The sequence below is a fragment of the Biomphalaria glabrata genome, chromosome 5, assembly GCF_947242115.1.
Source record: "Biomphalaria glabrata chromosome 5, xgBioGlab47.1, whole genome shotgun sequence".
Lineage (NCBI taxonomy): Eukaryota > Metazoa > Mollusca > Gastropoda > Planorbidae > Biomphalaria > Biomphalaria glabrata.
In genome coordinates this window covers 10323683-10349184 of record NC_074715.1, presented here as the reverse complement: position 1 = coordinate 10349184, position 25502 = coordinate 10323683, and the positions used below count along the sequence as shown (strand labels likewise).

Below are 25502 nucleotides of genomic sequence, written 5' to 3'. Positions count from 1 at the left end.
TAGCATTTTTAAAACTCACTAGTTGTACAGTCTGGTGGATCGCTAAAGCCAAGACATCCATGAGCACATTTGCTAGTTATGCTGTCACAAGATTTATTGAAGCATTTATCGCTGCATTGACTTGAGCAGTTGACACCCCAGGTTCCAGTATCACATTCTAAAAGAGAGAACAAGAATTAATTCAACGATGTTTCTTTTCCACCCAACGTCGTGACTCGAACTCGAAAGTAAAAGCAAGAAACAAAACTAGGTGACATAGGTCAGTGGCGTAGCTAGGAACTTTGACATCATTGGAGGGCCAATCGGGCTTGATCTCTTTAGGTGCCCCTGAAGTTTTTCACATTCGACATTATGCCTAAGATTTTGGGGTAATATTTAATGTAAAAAAATACATTCTAACAATCATTTGATGGTCCTCCCCTAGTACTGGGTCGAGAGGAATTTTTCAATTATCTCCCCCCTTCCCGCACCAAAGTCACGCCACTGAACTAAATATTGAGTATGTTTTTGCTATAGATATTTGTTGATATGAAAAAATAGTTATTGCGTCTCGGTTAAGTGGGTATGAACGTAGCCAGGAGGGTTGGGGTTCAACCTCCCCCCCGGAAATTAAATACAGCCCCCTCCAAGGGGGGGGGGTGTCGGATTTCAGCCACTTTCCTTTTGTTTGTTTTAAGTTAGATTTTAATACTTAATCATCACTTACCCAAGTTAAGCAAATGGTGGTTTTGAGCTTAAACCCCCTCTACCAGGGGGTTTTGAAGTTAAATTCCCCTTTTCTATAAAACAAAACAAAAAAAATGCAAACGACAATCCCCAAATTCCAAGAAAAAGGTAAAGAATATTTTCATTTTAAAACCCTCTCCAAAATCTACGATAAACCCCCTCTTCAGTGTAAAAAAAAGCAAATTACACACTCAAAATTCAATGAGCGTAGTCAAAGGAGATTTTGAGTTTTAACCCCCTCCTCAAAAAGGCTTTTTTAAAGTTTAAAACGCCTCCAGATGGTTTTGAGTTTAAAATTTTTAAATTCCCCTACAGAGCATTTTGAGTTGAAAACCTATTTGTTCAATATTATTCTAAAGCAAACTACAGTCACCAAATTCTATGACCGTAGCTAAATGGGATTTTGAATTTAAAAAAAAATATATAAAAAACTCCAGAAATTTTTTAGTTTAAATCTTCCAAACAGATGATTTTGACAATAAAACTTTCATTTTCGATATAAATTCTAAAGCAAAATACAGGAATCTAATTCCAAGTGCGTAAACAAGAGAGTTTACACATTTCTACCAGTGGCAGGGCTTCATTAATAAAGTGCAGTGAATAGTCCTTTGCGAAATTGAAAAACACTAAATGTGGCTCAACAAAGATGGCTAAGATCGGGTCTTAATCAAGGAAATCCTATAACGAACTGGGAGTCAACACCTTAGTAAGGTTGTGACAGAGCGTCGCATGAGGTTTGAGAGACATGTTCTCCGACAAAATGAATTACGCATAATAAGAGTTGCGCCACATTTCGATTGTGTTACTCAGAGCTGGTGGAAGAGGCTTCAGACATTGCCAGTGACAGATTTTTGTGAAAACAGCTTGCCCGCAAATGCACATAATAACGCGGTAGGGTCTATTTCAGTAAAAATAGCACATTAGGTCTTTGAAATAAAACTTTTTAATAGCAGGATAATGCACTGTAGATATCTTTCAATAGCAAAAATAGTGCTCGGCGGCGGTGAGAGATAATTAAATATCATCTCCCTCACAGTTACGAATTGTTTTAGAATGGGAGTAATTTCATGTCAAAAAATCGCTTTCATAATTCATTTTATAAACTTCACTGTTTGCTTTTAGAAAACAGGCAGTATTTATCACACCTAAAATTAGCAATTTAACAATGCATGGTTAAATATTTTTGTATAACTCTTCTAGTTTTCAAGATCTGAATTTGACAGACGCACAGACGGACATTTTGCACAAAAAAAGTAACGAGTAAAACATAAATCAATTAAATACTGGTAAATTATTATTTGTTTGATAATAACAAAGGAAACAAACCGATCAGTCAAATATATGTCTAAATTTGCTGGGTTTGGTCCCATTAAATAATATGTTAATACTATATCTCCCTCACGCATTCTCAGATCAAGATGAAACCTTTAACAATTACGTATTGTACCTAACAAAATATTAATTTTAAAAAAATGTCCAATTAGTTAATTAATTATTTGTAATTAATTATTTCGTATGATATCGAATAATGGAAATAACTTCTACATTAATTATTTATTTATCTTCATTTAGTTTGGAGGGCTGAGTTTTTTCCCTTGAGATAGGCTTTTGATTTTAAAAAAGGATTTTAAAATATTTTGTTGATTTGTTCTTCTTTGTTGCTTGTCTTCAGAAGGCCTTTCTTTGGGCCACAATTATGTTTCTCTTGGCCTTTGTGAAGGTTCTAGAACCGTCTTTTTAGTGGTAGAAATTAAATAACATTTTAGAAGATTGTAAATCTTTAACGATTATTAAGACATAAACCCACAAAAGTAATACAAATATTTATTTGTACACAAGAAACAATTATAAATTATTCATCTTGTTATCCATTACAAACGTACCAATAGAACAGTCAGGTGGGTCTCTGTAACCTAAACATCCTTGATCACACAAGCCTGTCAGACTGTTGCAGGTAGAGTTAAAGCATTTGCTACAGTTAGAGGCACAATTTATACCCCATGAACCAGTGTCACATTCTGGAAGATCCAAAATAAAAAAAAACAACATATCACAGCAACAAATCAGATTGTCTCTATTGTTAGATTTATTAACTCTTTATATCCGTAATTGTTGCAAAGAACAATGCAGCAGCCCATTGAAGTAGATATTCTTCATAGACGCTGGACATGGATAGGTAACAGACCTTCAAAAGCCCACATCGAACATACCAAGGCAAGGCCCAACCTAAAATCCTCATGAAAAGAGAAAGAGGGGACGGCCCAGGAAAACATGGCGCCGCGATTTGGAAGCAGATGGCCAAGACTAGGGGACAGTTGGAGAGACTCACCCGGTTGAGACGCCTGGAGGAACCTTTTTTTTTTACCTATGCCCCATACGGACCATCGGCAGAGATGAGATGAGATAAGATCTCTCCATAATGATTTTCCACGTTCCGATACTATTATTCATTTCGCTTATTTCTATAACACTATCACTATCCTGTTACCATTAAACGTTTTACAACTTTGTTGTTTGTTATCTAAAAATGTTGTATTTGTTACCGAATTGTACGAGAATGCATGCTCTTTTTCCAAAAATAAAAGTTTAAGTTTATATTTGCAAACGATCCATTTAGTTTAATGATATTAAATCAACGTTGGCCTCGTCAATTAAGAGGGAAAGAGTTAAGCATATTGATCAAACAAAACGTCGTCCACTTAGCTTTGCTCTGCGCTATCTCCATGTATGTAGCATAAACATATATTTCCCCCCTAACTATAAGAGCAGTTAAATATTAGGACGAAGCATTAATTGATTCCAACATGTATTAAGGTAAAGAATAGAAAAAAATTTTTTTTCTTCTCTAGAACTGATGTACAATATTTTGTTTTACACAAAATCTTAATTTAATTTGAACTAAACATAAAAGACCGTGTCTGTTATTATCTCTAGCCAAAATTATATAAATAGTACCAAGATATTTTTAAATGATTGATCGTTAATCGATCGTTGTTTCACTTCAGTCTCTTGGATACGCAACTGAGAGTCTCGGGTTTCGATTCTGGTGAAGACTGAGATTTTTACTTTGGAAAAGACCTTTTGGGGAACCGCTGAGTCCACCAAGTTCTAATGAGTACCTGAAAGTAAAATCGGTGGGTTGTTTTAGTGGTCATATGGCACCCTCGTTAACCGTGGCCGTAGGCCAAGCAAATGACCTTTATATCATCTGCCCCATAAAAGGGGGAACTTTTTTTTCCTTCTCTCGTCAGTCTCTTATTACTTATTGTAGCTAACTTGATTTTCATGGCGTGTTACAATGAAGTCAAAATATAGACTAATGCTTTACGACTCTCCATGTCTTACAATGTAACTTACCAACAGTGAGCTTAATATCAAGATTTTACGCTCCTCCAGGTCGCCATCAAAGTCAATGATTCTATTTTTTAACCATCAACTTACTCTGGTAAATTTTTTTAACAAGTAATTTCTCCCATACCTAATTACGAATAAGACCGAAATTGTGCACACTTATTTCTATTACCTGACAACACAATAATTGATTTAAAAATTATTTATTTTTTGTTTGGTATCTTTAACAAGATAAAGAAATCGAACTTGACAAATATGTTGGTATAAATTGAATTAATACCTTGACGACTACGAGCCTTAAGTAAAACTTTATTTTGCCTTTTAATATAGGTCAATATACCCCCTTTTCCCCTTTATTTTCACAGACATGTCATAAGATTATAGCGATTTGAACAAGCTGAAAGCTAAACAAAACAATTGGTAAAAATATTTTTAATAGCACAGATTGCACAGATAAATTATTTCTAGGTTAACCACTCATATACATGACTGATCCAGGCTAATTGATACTATTGCACTTTATATACACATTGTTTTTGTTTAGTTACTGTTTTTTTTTTCTTGATAAATGTTTTTGTTTATATTTTAATAACAAATAATATAATACCTAGTCTACATAGGGAGTTTTAACTCGAGGCAACCCCTCTATTAAACGGCGGATCCGGGGCTAGGGGCGGTATTGGCGATCGTCACACTCACCGAAAAGAGTGGGGGGGCGAATTTTAGTACAGAATTTACATAATGTTTATAGCAATTCTTTACTTATCTTAATAAGATATACTAATTATTTAAATTTTAACCTAGTTTTGAATTATGCCACCCTCCCCCTTTGTAGTATGTTGGTCGATTAGGTGGGGGGGGGGCGATTGTATCAATCCCGCTTCCCCTCTTTTAACTTTCGAGAAGGGGCGGTCCAATTTTTTAAGCATAAAACATAGTGTTTGAACACAATTAATTGAATATCTTTATAACATAAGGTAATTTTGATATTTGAACCCATTTGTATATTACGTCACACCACACTTTCATCTCAGATTAAATCATTAGCAAATATAAGAAGAAAGAGGGTGGCAAGAGGTTGTAGGGGTGATAGATGCAATCATCCACCCCCACCCCACCGGGCAGACCAATACTTTTTTTTTTTTGTATTATAGTTACGAAATTTTGTTGCAAAAATAATGTCACTAATATAAGTTATTTATACTATAAATAAAATTCTTATATCGAGTTGACCCAACTCCTATTCTTTAATGCCAGATATAAACATAGAAAAAAAGTATAAAGAGGAGATATATGACTCTTACATGATAATCGCTTTCTACTCTACCACCTCTGACAAAAACATGACACTTTTAAAAACAGAATAGCTCAATATGGCGACAGAGTCTATGAAATGGCGCATGAATTTAAAATAATTGTATAAAAAAGACTCTGCTTTCAAAAATTTAGAATCCTAAAATAAAATTTAATTGGTCTACTTAATTTCTAATTCGATACATTTTTTAAAATCTTACCAATGGTACAGTCTGGTGTATCTTTGTAGCCAAGACATCCTTTATTGCATTTCCCAGTTATTCTGTCACAAGTTTGATTTAAGCATCTATTGCTGCATGGATTGGAACAGTTTACACCCCATGTTCCAATATTACATACTAGATAAAAGAAAAAAGATTAAATTCATGAATATATTTATTTAATTAGATGCTAAACATTTTAAAAACCTTTGCTCAAAATAGTATTTTTAGCTTTCTTTGAAATGGTACAAGCTACTTCAAGTTTAAAACTTTTCTATCTGTCACTACGACCCTCCATATATTATTATTCGATCTTAAAAACTAAAAAAAAAAACAATGAGAAACTGATGTCATTATATTTTAGCATTTTTCTTACTCCCAATGCAACATCTACCTTTTTATTATTGAATGCAAATTATTCTGTTTTAAAAATAAATATTTAAAATGAAATAGGCCATTGTTAAAACTATTTACTATTTATTGTTAAAAAAACCTACAACAACACCAACAACATCATCAACAACAACATCATCAACAACATCATCAACAACAACAATAACAACAACAACAACAACATCAATAACAACAACAGCATCAACAACAACAACAACAACAACAACATCATTAACAACAGCATCAACAACAACATCATCATCAATAACAACAACATCAACAACAACAACTACATCACCAACAACAACAACTACATCATCAACAACAACATCATCATCAACAACAATAACAACAACAACAACAACATCAATAACAACAACAGCATCAACAACAACAACAACATCAACAACAAAAACAGCATCAACAACAACACCATCAACAACAACATCATCATCAACAACAACAACATCAACAACAACAACATCACCAAAAACAACAACATCAACAACATCAACAACAACAACAAAAACAACATCAACAACAAACTCATGGGATATGTCATAAAAGAAAAACATTTGTGTATTTTGTTTCACAAACATAAACTTTAATATCTATCTATCTTGAGAGACAATCCGGTCTACAAATATCGCAGGTTAGGGGGACTTTCGTTTTAGTATTTGTTGAGCCACCTATGTTTTTTTCGCTTCCGTAATTTATGTACATATATATATACATAGTGTTATAAACCTGGTGGTGACACAGATGGGGGTAGTGCGGTGTGTGCTTTTAGCCTACCCAAATCGCCCCAGTCCGGCGCAAGACGAGCGCTCAACCGTGACCAGTGACAGTACACGCCAATTTGGCAAGGAACAGTGTCGTAAATATTATGTGTGTGTTTGTACATAATTAATATTTCTTTCTTTCTGACCCTTCATTTTTTCAGATATTTATTGTACCTTAGAATAGGTTCTTACTGGAGTTATTGGAGAGACCCCTTGACAGCTCGGGGGTCTGGGGAGCACTGTGAGCTCAGATATAGGATTACTGATCTGAACCAACCGACATGAAAAATAAGAAGCATTTTTCTAAAATTATCATTGACAGATGATTTCTGGCTCTTGTTAAAATTTGTTTGGATGGAATTAGTATAATGATGTCTTAAACATTTTGGATTCGTCTCCGGAAACTGCGAAAAAATTTATTCGAGGTTAAAATAACACATGGAAAGCATTGGTCGGTATAATCTGTATTTAGGGAATCTCTTTTAGTTTCTTTGTTTCGATTTTCAATAAATATACTTTTTAAAAATTAAAAGGTCCTTTTAATAAGTTATGATTTGTAATGGACTGTTAAGTAAATTTCTTTAAACTCAAAATATCTTTTTATGTTAGTAGCCGCTTAAAATTCCATGTTTACACTAGTCCTCTGTAATTTCGTTGGGGTTGCTCAACTGTCCATTGCGCTTGGGTTCGCTGGTTGTTCGGAGGTTGCTCAACTGTCCATTGCGCTTGGGTTCTCTGGTTGTTCGGAGGTTGCTCAACTGTCCATTGCGCTTGGGTTCTCTGGTTGTTCGGAGGTTGCTCAACTGTCCATTGCGCTTGGGTTCTCTGGTTGTTCGGAGGTTGCTCAACTGTCCATTGCGCTTGGGTTCTCTGGTTGTTCGGAGGTTGCTCAACTGTCCATTGCGCTTGGATTCGCTGGTTGTTCGGAGGTTGCTCAACTGTCCATTGCGCTTGGGTTCGCTGGTTGTTCGGAGGTGCTGGGGGTGATTATTGGACTGACTTTGATGGTATGTAATTCACGAAAGCAAAAAGTCCTTTCAAAACTGATGTTGGATCTAGACATAGAATCCTTAATCTAGATCTCTAGCCAAATTTAAATTTATATCTTTTCTTTGCTTGAGAAATTATTACTGTCAAATACAGCTTTCCCAGTGTGGCCATTGAGCTAGTATTTTTTTTTGTCAACGATGAACATTAACAGTTAAATTGTTATAAAAATCGTTAGAGCAGTCTTTTAAGATCAGCGTCCAGGTTCTTCTGCCCTCCACACAGTTCTGACTAAATTGATATATTGTAATAAAATATTAATGACATATGTCAAAATCCTCATTCTTGACTTTAAGTAAACGTCCTTTTAAAGGATCAGAGTATATCTGAAGTATAGATCTCTTTTTCTTTATCTTCTAAAAATAAAATAACAAAAAAAAATATTATGATATTTTCGTACTAGAATATCAACTTCATAAAATAGTTTACCTGTTTGACATTTTGGTGGGTCACTATAACCGAGGCAATATTTAGTACAAAGTCCATCGTCAAAACGGCAGGACTCTGGACAGTCACTGCTACAGTTTTCCCTGCACTGAACACCCCAAGATCCTTCTGGGCACTCTGCAATAAAGCAAATAAATACGCAAATTAGTAAATATAAAATAATAGGACTTCGGTTTGAGTCAGTTGGACCCATTCATGAAAGAATGACTATAGTTTATCACACGTTTTATTTATTTTTATTTTTTTTTACAAAGCTTTTAACAACTCTGATAAAACATTCCAACGTGAAAGGCTGTGTTTTTAGTGTAGTTTATGTAACGTGGCTTGCTCAATGTTTGTCGGATATTTCAAAATTAACAATGTAAGTTTAACGAAATCATGTGAAAGTACATGTTAATGTTTAGTCAGCCCCGTCACGTTATTGTGAGCAAGTCTATGTTTCATAATTTTACCCAACTTTGGCACTCTAATCTTGTACTTATTATTATGTATAGAATTATCGTTCATGTCATACTTTACTTATCGAGTAATGAAATCTATGTTATTTAAACTCGCGTTGTTAACTAAAATATGTTAACATATTGCCGTTACTTGTTCTGTTATAAAATAACATAGATAAGATAAGATAAGATAATTTGTATTGATCTAATCAAATGGAAATTCAGTTTGACTACATTGACAACCTTAGCGTAACTACTGTACAATAACAATATAGATGCAAATACGAACAACATTCACACACGAAACACATACACACTCATAACCAGCGCTTAATGAATAGACTTCTATGTACTTCTCGATGACGACAGATGATCTTGTAACACTCTGACTGAAAGTGGGATAAAGGAGTTTTTAAATCTTTCTGTTTTAGTCCTAATGGAAAGGAGACGACCACTTCGTTCAGATCTTATGTAACAGTGGTTTAATGGGTGCAGGTTATCTATAAGAATAGTGACATTTTTGGAAAGAGATCTTTTATGGAAAAGCTCTTCAAGAGATGGTAGCTGTGTTTGAGTGATAGGCGATGCTTTTTTAATTAGTCTATTTAGTCTAAGTCTTTGTGACAGTGAAGTATTACCATACCAGCAGGTGATGGCAAAGTTAATTAGACTGCTGATGGTTGCTGTATAAAAAGTTTAATTATCGTTTTGTCGATGTTAAATTTCCTTAGCTTTCTAAGATAGAAAAGACGTTGGTGAATTTTTGTGTAAAGTTTTTGACAATGTTCACTCCATTTCAGTTTGTTGTTGATGGTTGTACCTAGGTATTTATATTCTTGTACTTGTTCTACGGTTTGATTATTTATCTGAATTTCTGTAAGATGGCCTTTATGTTTCCAAAAATCTATTACCATTTCTTAAGTCTTCTGAACATTTAAAATTAGAAAGTTTATAATTACTTAATATTTTAACCTATAATTGTCAGGGGTGCCCATCAGACGTGCCACAGCCAAATTACAACCCCTACACCGACTGTGCAGACTACTTTTATAAACTTGTGGGTGCATTGTTTGAGAACAAAATTAATTGAATTACTATATCATTTTTGTATTATGTCGCTTTCCCCTGGTATATTGGCCGATTAGTTGGTGTTGGGGGGGGGGGGGGCAATACATCTACTGCCTTTCCCACCTAAGCCCTTTGAGTGGGGGGTGGTCCTATTTTTGAGGAGAAATGATAATTTGTGAACAAAATTAATTCAATTACTATTTAATTGTTTATTTTGTTGCGTTCCTCTGCACAGCAGTATAATAGTAGCAATTGAGATGAGTTCTGAACCTAAACATTTTTTCCTAGTCGCCTTTTCGCAACCTTTACTGAATGTGATAATTTTTGGATTATAACTCACAATTTATCACTGAATACTCAAAGTGCAAAAAATTAGAGTAGAACCTAAATTTGTCCACTAAATTTCTCCTCCAGCTATCAATTTGTTTTTGTTTTGAGATTTAAATTATAGTACTGCAACGAAACAAAAGTACAAACATGCCTATTGAACAAAAAGTATCGCTAACAAATAAGCTATTCTTTTAAATATTATTTTTTGAATATATTATTTCTTTTAGTGGTAATCCTCAAGTCCTTAATTTAAATCTGTGTATCTTATCTTTTCAAGAAACAAATCGAAAGTATTTGCAATGTATTAAGGCCTATAATATAAATTCATGTTAGAATATACATCTTAAAAAAATAGTTTTCAAGTAAAACTTTATTAAAAAGGTTCTTCAAATCTAGATATTTTAAGGGCTTAACCATCGTTCGATTGATATCTTATGCTGACCAAAACAAACCTACTACAAGAGATCTCGCTAAACATGAAGATAATATTACGTTTAATACGCCTACTAATGATATACTTACGCTACGTGTGCCTCGATTGTCAGTCACACTTCAGGATCGGCCGCCCTCCTCCACTCAAAAGTTCTGAATCCGCTAGTGTCTCCAACTGGAATAACCTGCCCAGTGTGCAGCCGAACATTCCGGGATCACATAGGGTCTCACAAGCCACATGAGGAGACACAAAACCCCCAGTGCAAAGCCCTCAGCCCCCCTGGATGACAATAGTGGTCATCATCGAACCACTATAGAGGAATTATAAATGAACCAAGACAAAAACAAAAGAGAGGCTTAGTTAAAATAAAAATGTAAATATTTAAACATTACTCACCACCGAAAGCCTTTAACTCGTGTAATAGAATAGTTAAACTTGAATTATTTGCATCTTCAGCAATAAAGTTTATATATCGTACTGGTGTTGTTACCGAAGAATAAAATAAAATATATCTTTTCTGATAATATTCAACTATCCGAGTGTAGATCAAGGTGCCACCACTGTCACTTGCTTCTATTACAGCTCTGGAAAAGACTAGTAGTAATTTTTCAAGGCTTAATAAAATATGGAGAAAATGTGTATATACCGTCTACGCTTATCGATTTACTAACTTAGATTGTCTGAGACAAAAGTCAATATTATACCTTATTATACATCGTGAATAGACTTATACTATCATGTATTTCCGACAAAGGTGAAAAGTCTGACCGGATTTCCGAGCCATCTATTATATTACGCGTTCTACTTTCGTATCTGTTAGAGATTTTATATATGTATTCGAATCACAGGCCTTTATAAATTAATAAATAAAGAAATATATATATCTATATATATATATAATTCTCTTCTTCCCTAAACAGGTCAAACAAGAAGTAAAGGAAAGATCACTCTCTTATTTCTACGGATAGTCACCCCACGAAAAAAACAAGAGGGGGTGGGGAGAACACGTTTTCACAGCTCGCTACGGATGGCTGCGCGCTGCACTGTCAAACCCTGCCCGCTCCCATCCCATGCGGAAGGTTTGGACTAGGAAGTAAACTATCGTCAACTCTGAAGGAACATCCGAAAGATTTTACAAACACTAAATAGCAGGGCCGGACTTAAGCATTGTGGGGCCCTATTGGAAACGGATTTCGCGGAGCCAAGTTTGGGTAGGGAAGCGGACAATAAGTCAAATTTAAGAGTTTGTATTAGAAAATAAATTCGTCTATGCTTTTTATTCATTCTTTACTACGTACAGAATTACTTTACGAGCCTTGCGTGTAGCAAAGTCATACAGTATATCATAATAATTCTGTTTCCCACATGGATCCCGCTCAATAGCAAGAATTACCAAATATTTCAATCTATCTTTGAGAATTGTTGACATCAAGTAATTCTTCATTAGTTTGAGGTGCGAGAAGCTTCTTTCTCCTGATTACACAATTACGGCTAATGCATAATGCCGTTTTTATTAATAGCGCGTAGGATTGACGTTTTCCATATTGAATGACACTCCAAAATGACAATTTTTTTCTATGTATTTCCGTATATTTTAAAGACGTTTTCGTATATCTTGCAATATCGGGAGATTTCCAGGAGCTCCTGGTAAATCGACAGGAGTGCGGGGGAAATCTGTTATAAGTTATAAAATGGTTTAATTTAATAACGTATACACCTTGAATAAGCGCGGGTTCCATGAAAGTGCGGATCCTTCGGTCACATAGGTTGCAGTGGCCTAAGACCGGCCCTGCAAAATAGCGCCGTATGCTACGCCGCCGGTCGACTAGTATATATATATATATATATTATATCATGACTGGACATGGATATTTTTAAGAGTTCACAAAATGTCGTGAAAAACTTTTTTAAAAACTGAAACGAAGCGTTGTTTTCTAACGCAACTGTAAGAATTTTCAATCTTGTAACTGAAAGAAGTAAAATTGTTTTTGTTTTTTTTCAACCATAGCCTATGTAACATATAATTTAATGTTTAGATCTAGATCTAGTGGGTCTAGTCGATAATCGAAAAGAAGGACACCCTCGTTTCGTAATTATTATTATGCAATTTATAGATCTAGAAATAATTTGTTGGGTTTAGACCCCGTAAAAAAATGTGTACACAATTTCCCCTCACGAATTCTCCTTTCAAGTTGATACTATCCACAATAAATTGTTGTACCTACAAAACATGAATCAATGAAAAAAAAATCTTAATTAGTCAATTAAATTATTGGTATTAACTATTTTGTTTGATATCGAATAAGGGAAATAGCTCATACATTATTGGTTGACATAGTTTTAAGGACGGGGTTCTTCCCTTAAGATAAGTTTTTTTTTTAAAGGATTTAAAAAATATTTTGCTTGTTTTGTTAATTTATTTTTTTTTAATTTATTTCACCACCATATTTCTTCAAAGCGCTTCTTCTCCTTTTCTCTCTTACCGTATTGTGTTAGCTAAAAAGAGTATAATTGATGTTACAAATTAAACTATAAACAAAACAATGAATCAAGTGCAGAACTTTTGGTCTCAAAATCTTTAAAAAAAAAATCATATTTACTTGTAAAAAACGTTGTATTATTTTAAAATCATAGAATTTTATTTACGAATACTCATCAGTTTTAGGTACAGTTTTAGGTCAGTTTTAGGTCAGTGGCGTCGCAGGCTCCTATTTTTTCCTCAGGGTTGACACCCGATGCCTAAACTCTGAATGGGGATATCTGCGAAGCAGCAGAAGTTTTAATGCAGAGTTTTTTTTTACTCTAGGAAGGTAGCCAGCCATGGCTAACGGGCACCTTCTTGCCCAACGCCTACTGGTTTAGGCGCCAATTACTCGAATTACTCGAATTAGCCCCTTCTTTATTTAGTGAAAACTGTTCCGTTAGACTCAATATGTGAGCGACACGTGAAGAAGAGGAGATAGAAAGATACTAAAATCTCTAGATATATGCCCAAACATGCCTAAGCACGTCTAGATGTTAATTTAAGTGTAAATGACACAGAACAACGTTAAACCATAACAAAGGAGACCTATTCAAATTTTAATAAAATATTGTTGCGAAATGGGCAATAACATTTGAATAAATGTCATAAACAGAGGGATTTTACATTTGAGTAAAAATCATTAAAAGTATGTAACCAGCTCTCTGTATTAGTTCAACAAAAAGAACTGACTAGCAATAAGAAAGTTAATGGGGAAGGGGTGACAACCCGAGCTACCGAGCTAGGTGCCACCGACTCTGTATCGAGAAGTTTCCATGGTTCAGCAATGACATCCGAACTTTGTATAAGAAAGGGGTATTCCTGCTTCAATGACACATGTTAGTTAGCTAGTTTAGTTAGTTGGGTTGAGCACTTTAATTTACTGACAGTGAACGGATATTTTAGAATGACGACATAGATAGACCCACATAGACTTTGGGGTTAGAGGTTAAGATTGACTTTTAGGAATCAGTTACCGCTAGTCTCTTGAGGGGATAGCATCGTTTTATAGTTACAGACTAGACTGTGGCCCATTCTCTAATAAACGTTTGTTTGAAGTTCACCTTGAGTCAACTTGGTCAATGAGTCTGTGTTCCTGTTTAGTACCTGTTCAATCTTGTAACGTCATGTTCATCTCCCGAACTCGCAGTCGTAATAAACTGAACAATGGGTACGCACGCACTTAGTCTACATAATCATCTTTAGAAATACTTCAGCTACATCTGACTTACACATGCCTCCGTTACACACATAAACAGTTTTTGTTAATCCATTCCTCGTTTAAGAAGCTGATGACAACTAATTGAAAGATAAAAAGGAAACATATTGTCCATGACCCTATTCCCACCCCCAATCGAAAAGAAATTCTTTATACGCCCAAATATAGTTACATAAAGAGCATATACGCGATATAGGCCAAGACTTGGAAACATAAAAAGAACTCAGTCTAAACTAGAATACTGCATTTGATTGGAGATCTATATACAATATTGAAATAGTGTATTGATAAATTGTTAAATTTATGTATACACTAGCAGTACAGACCGAATTTGTACCCTGGCTTTATTGTTCATTAGGGCCGAAACCTCGACCCTTATTTAATTAAAAAAAACATCTACCAACATAACATAATTTATTTCGTAGATGCTACACACTATCATTCCTTTTCTCTTTCTCTTTCTCTCTCTCTCTTCCTCTCTCTCTCTCTTCCTCTCTCTCTCTCTTCCTCTCTCTCTCTCTCTCTCTCTCTTCCTCTCTCTCTCTTCCTCTCTCTCTCTCTCTCTTTCTCTCTCTCTCTCTTCCTCTCTCTCTCTCTTTCTCTCTCTCTCTCTCTTCCTCTCTCTCTCTTCCTCTCTCTCTCTATCTCTCTCTTCCACTCTCTCTCTCTCTTCCCCTCTCTCTCTCTCTCCCTCTTCCTCTCTCTCTCTCTTCCTATCTCTCTCTCGCTCTTCCTCTCTCTCTCTCTCTCTTCCTCTCTCTCTCTCTCTCTCTCTTCCTCTCTCTCTCTCTCTCTCCCTCTCTCTCTCTCCCTCTCTCTCTCTCTCTCTTCCTCTCTCTCTCTTCCTCTCTCTCTCTTCCTCTCTCTCCCTCTCTCTCTCTCTCTCTCCCTCTCTCTCTCTCTCTCTCTTCCTCTCTCTCTCTCTTCCTCTCTCTCTCTCTCTCTCTCTTCCTCTCTCTCTCTATCTCTCTTCCTCTCTCTCTCTCTCTCTCTCTTCCTCTCTCTCTCTCCCTCTCTCTTCCTCTCTCTCTCTCTCTCTCTTCCTCTCTCTCTCTCTCTTCCTCTCTCTCTCTCTCTCTTCCTCTCTCTCTCTCTCTCTCTCTTCCTCTCTCTCTCTCTTCCTTTCTCTCTTCCTCTCTCTCTCCCTCTCTCTCTCTTCCTTTCTCTCTTCCTCTCTCTCTCTCTCTTCCTCTCTCTCTCTCTCTTCCTCTCTCTCTCTCTCTCTTCCTCTCTCTCTCTATCTCTCTTCCTCTCTCTCTCTCTCTCTTCCTCTCTCTCTCTCCCTCTCTCTTCCCCCCTCTCTCTCTCTCTCTTCCACCTCTCTCTCTCTTCCTCTCTCTCTCTCTCTTCCTCTCTCTCTCTCTCTTCCTCTCTCTCTCTCTCTCTCTCTTCCTTTCTCTCTTCCTCTCTCTCTCTCTCTTCCTCTCTCTCTCTCTCTTCCCCTCTCTCTCTCTCTTCCTCTCTCTCTCTCCCTCTCTCTTCCTCTCTCTCTCTCTTCCTCTCTCTCTCTCTCTCTTCCTCTCTCTCTCTCTCTCTCTCTCTCTTCCTCTCTCTCTCTCTCTCTCTCTTCCTCTCTCTCTTCCTCTCTCTCTCTCTCTCTCTCTTCCTCTCTCTCTTCCTCTCTCTCTCTCTCTCTCTCTCTTCCTCTCTCTCTTCCTCTCTCTCTCTCTCTCTCTCTCTCTTTGCTATCTAGAATTCCCATTTGATTTTCATGAACCTGCACATCTTAATGTCCACGACATAGACTTTTGGCTTGATTAGGAAAGACCCGCTTCATAATGGATCCCGCCACATTAACGCTCTCATATTTTGGGCCCATTAATGCTAGTTACTTTGTCACTTATCCATTTCTCCCCCACCTTACTGGACAAAAATTAGTCTTTTGTACACTCCATAACTTTTCTTCAGCTTCTTCAATCAATCTGTATTTTATTTCGACCTTGACCCCTAAACCTTTCTTCTTAGTTTTTTTTTTTTTGTTTTGAAACCTTTTATCTTAATCCTATATAAGCAATTATACGGTATAACACTCCTAGTACATTAATCATTCCGTTACCATTTTTCTAAGTCCCCAACTTAATGCCACATTCCCGTTCCCTTTTGCTTTACTATTTTTTGTTCTCTAAATAAAAATAAATATTAATTTGGTTTTATTTTACGCAATCGCATATCTCACCTTTTTTTTAAATGTAACAATAAAATCAGATCTATTTTTATGTTTTTAACGCTATTAAAAATATTTATACCTGTTTGTTTTTTCTTTTTTTTTTTTCTTTTTACTGTCTTGCAATTACCATTACTTGCTCTATTTTTTTCTATCTCTCTTTATTTTCTCTCTCTCTTATTATATTATATTATAGTTGCCTTTTTTTTTTTATTCCGACCGCGTCTTAATGGAAGTGGAAATGACGAAAGGTATGTTAAAAATATTCTAAGGACTGGGGATCGAAATGATGAAAAGATTTACAAGGAAAAAACGAAGAGGTGGTTGTCCTACTTACATGTAGATACCAAGCAAACATTGAGACATTTGGATAGAACCAAGATGCCACAGCAGAAGTGGTAGGTGGTTAGGCCCTTACAGAGATATGATATGTTGATATGATATAAATATTACCTGCATCATCAAAATAAATCTGAAAATTTTGAACAATGTAGGAAGATTCCAGATCAATTTCCCACAGTGTACCACCATCGACATTATATTTTTCAGATGTAAACTCTTCAAAATCTAAAGCTTCTGGAAACAGAATCTTAAAGGTATCTGTGCTAGGTGTACTGTAGTATGCAGTTTTTCCTAAGGAAACTAATTGACCTACAATGAAAATGAATACAAATAAAAAGTGAATACATACAATAATTTGCGTTATTAAATTTTATCAAATTATTTTTTTTATTTACTTCTAGACTCAGACATATCTTCTTATCTTATTGTGTATAATTCATATGTTACTTCAAAAAAAAAAAAAAAAAAAATTCAGTCATGCATATTATGCATATTAACCAATTATCTAAATTCTGCCACGTCACTGCTTCTCTGGTAACACATACATGTACTAAAAATCACATACACAAATACATTTAAACATATACCTCCAAATACATACATATTTATGCATACACAAGTGTTGAAAGAGTTAATAATGTTAATAGTAATCACAGGGTCTTGGATTCTAAAGATTAACGACAATGGCAGCGTTTTACATGACTACGCAAACCCTGGTACGACCTGCATATTTTCGCTCATCTGATGCAGACAAGTTCGTTGTCCGCCGGAGTCGCCCTACGTTTTCTTTACGTGTTTAACAAGGGCTTCTCTTTGGGGCCTGACATATGTATTCTTTCAGAGTCCATCTGCTTTCAGCTTTTTTTCTATGTCAGTAGCGCGAAATGGGGTCTAAATTTATCTTTATTGATATTGTTCTTAAGTGGTTAAGCGTTCTACCTTAGAGCTACGCAAACGGTCATTCCTTACGTGGAATAAATGTCCGTCTCAATGTAGCTATCTAATAGTAAGTACTGTTTTTTACTATCCAATCCAACCACTAGAAGAACATGGTTAGTTGTAAGAGAGCCCTAGACGTATAGAGTACCCAGATCTCGGAACCATACATAAAATTTGATGAGAATCACTGCTTTATAAACATTAATTTTTGTTGCTAGGTGAAGAGACCTATTTCGTCATACTCTTAACTGGAGGCGAACAAAAGCACCTGCTTTAGCTAGACGGCTATTGTTCTAGAAAGCGTGTTTAACTAAATGAGGCCTCATGCTTCGCCGTAGGCAGATCAGAGCGATTCAGAGAAAAAGCGTGTCTCAAGCATCCGAGTTCATTTGTATGTTTTCTGACAAAAGAGTTCTGCACTAGATTTGTTGCTAAGTTCTAGGGTACAGAACAGTAGTGAGTACGCGTATTCATTTTACAAGATCTAGAATTGCTGTGCTGTTATCGTTGAACCAGTCTTATTAGGGCTTGCTACATATTCCTTGTTTTGTGGCGTCCTTCAGAGTCCCTTTAAAAATGAAAACTGGCTCCAGTTTGGCACTGTTTTAATTTCATGCCGTTTTCTTAGCCTAGCTACAAGCGTATTAATAAGCTTTTTTACTGCACATACAAATTATATATGTGTCAGACGCAAAGAGCCCAATTTTTCACTAAAAGAAATTATAAAAGTCATTTCTCTATAGAAAATGTTAAGAAAGTTATATAATATCAGACCACAGACCTATATATACTACAATAAATATAGGTATTTTTTTTTCTCTATTCTCTATTTCTCTATTTCTCCAGTTTAATTTTAAAATATAACTGAATACTGCTAAGATATATAAGGGAAAAATGCACTTCCGGCCCAATTAGTGATTCTACTTTTTTAATCAAAGAAACGAAACGCATTAGTCCAACATTGCCCATTGAGACATATTCAAACTCCTATTGATCTATAATTTTTAAAAATACCCTAATGCATATCAGATCACCCTACTTCTAAAAAATGTAAAGTAAAGACATTTGAGAGGGTCGTTGTGTTGGCTACACGATACCCTCATAAACGTCTGATACGGTTAGGGTTGAGCTTTAGATGATCTATTTAAAATAAAATAACGTTTAGAAATGATAATGTCTGGACCAAGTGTTTGCAGTCATATCCCAAATTGGTCTGTTTTGAGCATTCCACTTCAATTTCCAATAATTTGTATTCTCAAAACATGGGTTCCCATTCTGTTAGTTATCAAAACTAAATGCAGAAGATGACTTTCGTTAGGATATTTTTTTATTTAAGGCTGTCCCGAATGTTTCTGATTTGGTGAAACAAGCATAGACTTTCGCAGCAATATTGTAGCGGTGTAGATTGCTATTGCCACGATCAATATCCTTGCTTCGCCCTGCTTTTCAAATCGTCACATAAGCATACAGCATGAATTTGGTGAAAAAGAAAAAGAAATGTAAATAAATTCAAGTCAAGGATAAAAATTGTGTCTATCTGTGAACATGTGGAGAAATATTTAGTTCAAGAATATAATTACATATTATTTCATGATTAAAGATAAAGCTTTGACAATGTTAAATCAAATATTGTAATACAGGTATTAGGCTAAACATTAGCGAAAACACATCTACGTATACTTAATAACGAAACTAATAATATAAATTGTTTTACAGTCGTGTTCGACGCATAGTGGAGAATTGTAAAAAAAAAAAGGGGGGGCCGCAAGGCTAAAAAGGTTAAGAACCGCTACTGCAAAGATTCAGGCGACAGGAAAAATTAAAATTAACTTGACTTGACAAAAGGTTTAAAGCGTCGGGTGGAAACTCAGCCCTTTCTCTTCATTAATCCCAGTCTATAAGAGTAATAGGGAATGGGCTTCTGTATTTAAGGCCGAGCTCTTGCCCTATTCCATTTGACTAGAGTAACACCTTTAGTAAAATCACTAAATTTAGAAAGCCTTGAGGATAGAAGACTCAAAAGTAAAGTAGCAATTGTACATAAAACACTGAACAATAATCTTCAAATAGAAAAACTAAATCTAATAAAATACTCAGAAAGACACAAGGATAAGGGCAGATTCCTCGCTCTATAACTATATGCTAGGACAAATTTGTACAAATACTCCTTCTTCTCTAGTGCTATTAGAGCATGGAATGGGTTGCCCTAGCTAGTCAGGAAAACCAGTGACTTGGCAGAATTTACTTCATAGGTTAACATGCATGACTAAATGCATGACGCGTAGGGCGTAATCATCTTCTTTTTTGAACTTACGTCTGTACCATATAACGTAAGATAAGAACTTTCATGTACTTATGACTTTCTTTGCTTCTTTAACACTCAATGCTCATTTATACGTTCACATTAGTGAAATTGAGACTTTCACATACTGAGAAAAATATTTAATTTTAGATATATTTTGTTTATTTTTTAAGTCTGTGCACTTAACATTTTCTACAACTTACCTGAGCTTATAAATAGTGTGCACATTTCTTGTACCACTTTTCCACCTAAAATAATATATTGTATGAATTCAGAATTCAGCTGAAAATGAACGTCGATGGTTTTATCAACGACAATTAGAGTTTCGTTTCCTGAAAGATTCACTGATTGTGATTTGTCATCTTGGAAGGTAATGTTGAAACCGTACTGCAGGTCATCTGCAAATCGTAATTTAACAAAAATATATATATATAAAACGAGAATAACGAATATTTTTTCTTACTAAAAATATATATTTATTCTATCGTATACTTAATATATTTTTTTAAAAAATCCGATAATAATACACAACCTAATTTACTTTGTTAAATATAAAATATTAGGTGATAAAGTCTCGCTCAGCTGAATATTGTAAGAAAGATATACACCCGAACTTATTTTGAAACATTTTTGTAATTTCGAAAATGATTGAGCGATCGGGAAACGACTACATCTCACCGTCCCTGAAGATTTAGAAGATTTAAATAGAAAGTATATTCCCATTTCCCCAGTGGATAGTATATACGATGAAGTCCTTACGCTCTTAGCATGCTATAAGTTGCTCTATTACGTAGGTATTCACGATTTAAGTACTGGTATTAAAGTGCAATTCATAAATATTAGTCGCTTTTAACTTTAGCAAAGTCTCAAAAAAAAATGCTTTAAATTTCTCTTCCAAAATCTACTACTTAATTTATTTTTTTTTTAACATCATTTTCTTTGGAATGAAATAGAAACATTGTAATTTTGGTTCTAATAAAAAAAGCAACACTCTTTCAAACAATTATGTAAATTGATTTATTATGAAAGAAAAAATAATAATGTTTATTGTATTTTGCGTGTTTAATAAATTGTTTACAGGGTTAGGGTTAGGTAAAAAGGCTAATAAAGAATACAATATTATAGTGCCCTTATGTTTCATACGCAAATATCCAGAACAACTTATTTTCAATATTAGTTTTCGTTGAATTTTTTTTTTTTTTTTGCGGCGTTTTAACTAGTCATCACTTTGCTTTTAGTAGAAATTTCAAACGTAATTCAGAACGATGTTTATTAATAAAATTTTGGCGAAGATTGCTAAGAAAATTAAAGTAATATAGGTCAATTAACTTTTTAAAACGAAATTCTGAACATTCATTTACTTAAAAAAAAGTCTTTGTGATGTTTTCGTAATAAAAAAATAAATTTCAAAAGTTCTGAATAGTGTTTTTTAACAATCAGAGGCAGTAAATGACTTTTTCATTTTAACATCCATAACGAACTTTTGTGAATAATTTTATACAAGAATTAATTTGACACGAATTTGTTTTAAGTTGAATATCCACATCATTTAGATACCGATAATTAAACTGTTCAGACTGTTCAGGGTAAATCAATGTAAAAAGAAAGTCTAAAGTACGATTTTAAAAAATTAATTAAATAAAACAATTTTGGGAATAATTTCTACCGATAATAAACTATATGACAGTATGTGGTTTCCAAACAATCATTTAGCGTTTATATGTTACTTATTTAAAAATCCGTAACAGATTATTTTGTATCATTAGCTTTTGTGACATTTAGAAAAAATTAAATGCTACATAAATAAGAAGAATAATACAAAAAAATCAATGGCCTTAATTTGCTTTCACCAAAGACATACTGAAAAACCCATTAATAGATGCTAAAATTATTGCTATTAAAAGTCATATTTTATTTTAAAAATGTTTGTTTGTAAAATGTTTTACACGTTTTGGATGTTCCTTCAGAGTTGAAGATAATTACTTCCTAGTCCTAACCTTCCGCATGGGATGGGAGCAGGCAGGGTTTGAACCCTGGACCATCGATATATCTGAAAGACAGTCCAGCGTGAAAACCGCACGACCAGGCAGCCATCCAAGCCAGCCTAATTATTATATTTTTTTGCGGTCTAAACTTGCCTGGAACACAGAGATGCAGACATAATGCGAGGGACAGTGCCCGTCGACCTCCTCGTAGTGTCCTCTGGTAACCGGAGTAAGTTCACCTCTTTGCTCTCGTGGTGTCCTCTGGTAACCGGAGTAAGTTCACCTCTTTGCTCTCGTGGTGTCCTCTGGTAACCGGAGTAAGTTCACCTCTTTGCTCTCGTGGTGTCCTCTGGTAACCGGAGTAAGTTCACCCTTTTACTCTCGTGGTGTCCGCAGGTAACTGGAGTAAGTTCACCCTTTGCTCGCGTAGTGTCCGCTGGTAACTGGAGTAAGTTCACCCTTTGCTCTCGTGGTGTCCTCTGGTAACTGGAGTAAGTTCACCTCTTTGCTCTCGTGGTGTCCTCTGGTAACTGGAGTAAGTTCACCCTTTGCTCTCGTGGTGTCCTCTGGTAACTGGAGTAAGTTCACCCTTTGCTCTCGTGGTGTCCTCTGGTAACTGGAGTAAGTTCACCTCTTTGCTCTCGTGGTGTCCTCTGGTAACTGGAGTAAGTTCACCTCTTTGCTCTCGTGGTGTCCTCTGGTAACTGGAGTAAGTTCACCCTTTGCTCTCGTGGTGTTCTCTGGTAACTGGAGTAAGTTCACCTCTTTGCTCTCGTGGTGTCCTCTGGTAACTGGAGTAAGTTCACCCTTTGCTCTCGTGGTGTCCTCTGGTAACTGGAGTAAGTTCACCCTTTGCTCTCGTGGTGTTCTCTGGTAACTAAAGTAAGTCCACCCTTTTACTCTCGTGGTGTCCGTTGGTAACTAAAGTAAGTCCACCCTTTTACTCTCGTGGTGTCCGTTGGTAACTAAAGTAAGTTCACCCTTTTACTCTCGTGGTGTCCGCTGGTAACTAAAGTAAGTCCACCCTTTTACTCTCGTGGTGTCCGCTGGTAACTAAAGTAAGTCCACCCTTTTACTCTCGTGGTGTCCGTTGGTAACTAAAGTAAGTTCACCCTTTTACTCTCGTGGTGTCCGCTGGTAACTAAAGTAAGTTCACCCTTTTACTCTCGTGGTGTCCGCTGGTAACTAAAGTAAGTCCACCCTTTTACTCTCGTGGTGTCCGTTGGTAACTAAAGTAAGTCCACCCTTTGCTCTCGTGGTGTCCGCTGGTAACTAAAGTAAGTCCACCCTTTTACTCTCGTGGTGTCCGCTGGTAACTGGAGTAAGTTCACCTCTTTGCTCTCGTGCTCTCTGGTAACTGGAATAAGTTCACCCTCTGCTCTCGTGGTGTCCGCTGGTAACTGGAGTAAGTTCACTCTTTGCTCTCAGGGTGGTCTGAAAAGGTCTAACGTTGCGGGAGCTCCAACTTTTCTAGCAGACTCTCACGCTTTCCTGGTGAAGAGTTCTGCTGGTGAGGTTTGGGGAAAAAAGCTAATCTTTACACGCTCGTCTGGTGTAGAGATTGTGTCATTCGGGATCTATAACCTATGCTAAACTGATCAGCTGCCGCCCTGGAGACTAGATTAAATCCTGCCCATACGAGTGAATGGCTGAATTAACCGGTCATTATTATTATAATTATTATAGTTTTTATAAAGCGCTACTTTCATGCTTAGAGCATGCTCAGAGCGCTTTGGTCCAATCTCATTTGTGGACCAGTGGGGGGGGAGGGGGTATCTAGGAGTTGGTTTTCCGTGCTGCATTTAGGCGCTCAGTAAACACAACTCTGCCCGAGTCGGGTGTCGAACCTCGAGCCCCCTTCTAGGTAGCCAAGCCAAGCCAAGTTCAAGATCAATTTATAGTCCAATTTTAATGTATGGACTTCTCGCTCTAAGGGGCAACCCAAGTCGCCTCTAACTACAGGAACCCATACTTATGTCGAGAATAAATACAAAGAAAACCAGGTCTGAGCAGACCCTAACAGGCTCCGCTAGTCAGGTAAAGGGAGTTATGGGTGGCATCGAATAATGTGCTACTAATCGCCTTGCAACTTTGGTACAAAGGGAGAATGGGTCACGTTGTGAAAAAAGAGCTACCGTTCTTCCCAACACACAAAGCCTGATAACATCCTTTTTCCCCAAATAAAATACAGCAACAAAAAAAAACAACAACAATAAAACACAAGTCTCAGAAAAACAAAACGCAAAACCTCATACTTTGAAAGTAAGTGCCCCTCAGACTAATTTAGCTGGAAAGATAAAGTATTATGATCCCCACATTTCCAAATCTGATACTAAAACTTTCAAAGTCCTTCAGTGTAACGTCCGATGACTTATTCCAAAGACACTTGAAATAACTAACCTGCTCCACAAAGAGTGTGTGGATGTTGCCTTACTACAAGAATGTCTGATAGGTGAAAAAGAAGTGTCTCAATACCCGGGTACCAGGGTACATGGGATGCGTGGTCAACAGGTTAAGTACGCTTGAACTTTGCTTGGCTTGGCTATCTATGAAGGGTGCTCGAGCCCAAAGGCAGCAAGGAAAACCTACTCCTATATACCCCCTCCCCCACTGGTCCACAAAAAAAAAATTCAACCAAAGAGCTATGAGCATGCTACAAGCATGAAAATGCGCTATATAAAATCTATAATTATTATTATTAACATTGTTATTATTATTATTATTATTATTATTATTATTACTCTTTTTTCGCTGCTCCTTTAGGGATTGCAAAGCCTGGTTACATTGGTGGTTAATGCTCTGGTTGCTTAGAAAAAGCCAACAGACTTGAGTCAGGGGAGGACAGACACTTTGGTGTTAGAAATTCGGAAAAATTATAGACGCTTCAAGTGCATCAATGTTTATAATCCACCAAAACAAGAACTGGCTTTAGATGTCAGAGAAACAATAACAGTAGACACTATCATAGCTGGAGATCTAAATGCCCATTCACCTTCCTGGGGGTATGATGACACTGATCTGTCTGGTAAAAAAGTTCATGACCTGTGCAATTCTACTAACTTTTTTCTTTTGCAAAACAAACACTCTCCTCCTACTCTTCTGCATGCTTCTGCATGGTTATGCTTGCCCTGGATGTGGCAAAATATGTAGGTCACAGCTGGGGCTGCGCAGCCATGGGAAGTACTGTATTCCTCACTAATTTTCCGACTCGAAGATAAGCCATATATATATAACCATTGTCCGCAGGTGGTCGATTTAGATTTTCTTTCGTCGTCTGCGTTTGCAGCAGATTTTCTTTTGGTCTCAAATGTGTATCCCGCGGCCTTCGTGAGTGACCTCCAGCTGTCTCGTTCCATATATATTTATATAATCCATCTCGGAAAAGTGGTTTGAGTGCTGGGACTACAACTCGCAAAATATAAAAAAAATGTGGGCTCATACAGCGAAAGAGATATACAAATAAGAAAAGATACGACCATACTAAACAATATAAATATAT

At 36.0% G+C, this 25502-nt stretch overlaps 1 protein-coding gene across 9 annotated transcripts in view; it reads right to left on the bottom strand.

Annotated features, from left to right (window-relative positions):
* Nucleotides 1–25502, bottom strand: part of LOC106076126 (multiple epidermal growth factor-like domains protein 10) — a 219373-nt gene that overhangs the window by 173250 nt on the left and 20621 nt on the right. For 8 of the 9 annotated variants that reach the window (XR_008777896.1, XR_008777897.1, XR_008777898.1 and 5 more), the window contains exons 6-12: nt 20222–20416; nt 16889–17086; nt 10928–11125; nt 8243–8377; nt 5592–5729; nt 2610–2744; nt 20–157 (exon numbers count right to left, since the gene is read on the bottom strand). Coding sequence is in view for 6 of the 9 variants with exons in the window: in XM_056029078.1 (XP_055885053.1) it covers nt 20–157; nt 2610–2744; nt 5592–5729; nt 8243–8377; nt 10928–11125; nt 16889–17086; nt 20222–20416 (1137 nt within the window). In the remaining 3 variants the exon portion in view is untranslated. The remainder of the gene's footprint in view (nt 1–19; nt 158–2609; nt 2745–5591; nt 5730–8242; nt 8378–10927; nt 11126–16888; nt 17087–20221; nt 20417–25502) is intronic. The other variant, XM_056029083.1, reaches the window with a different exon arrangement.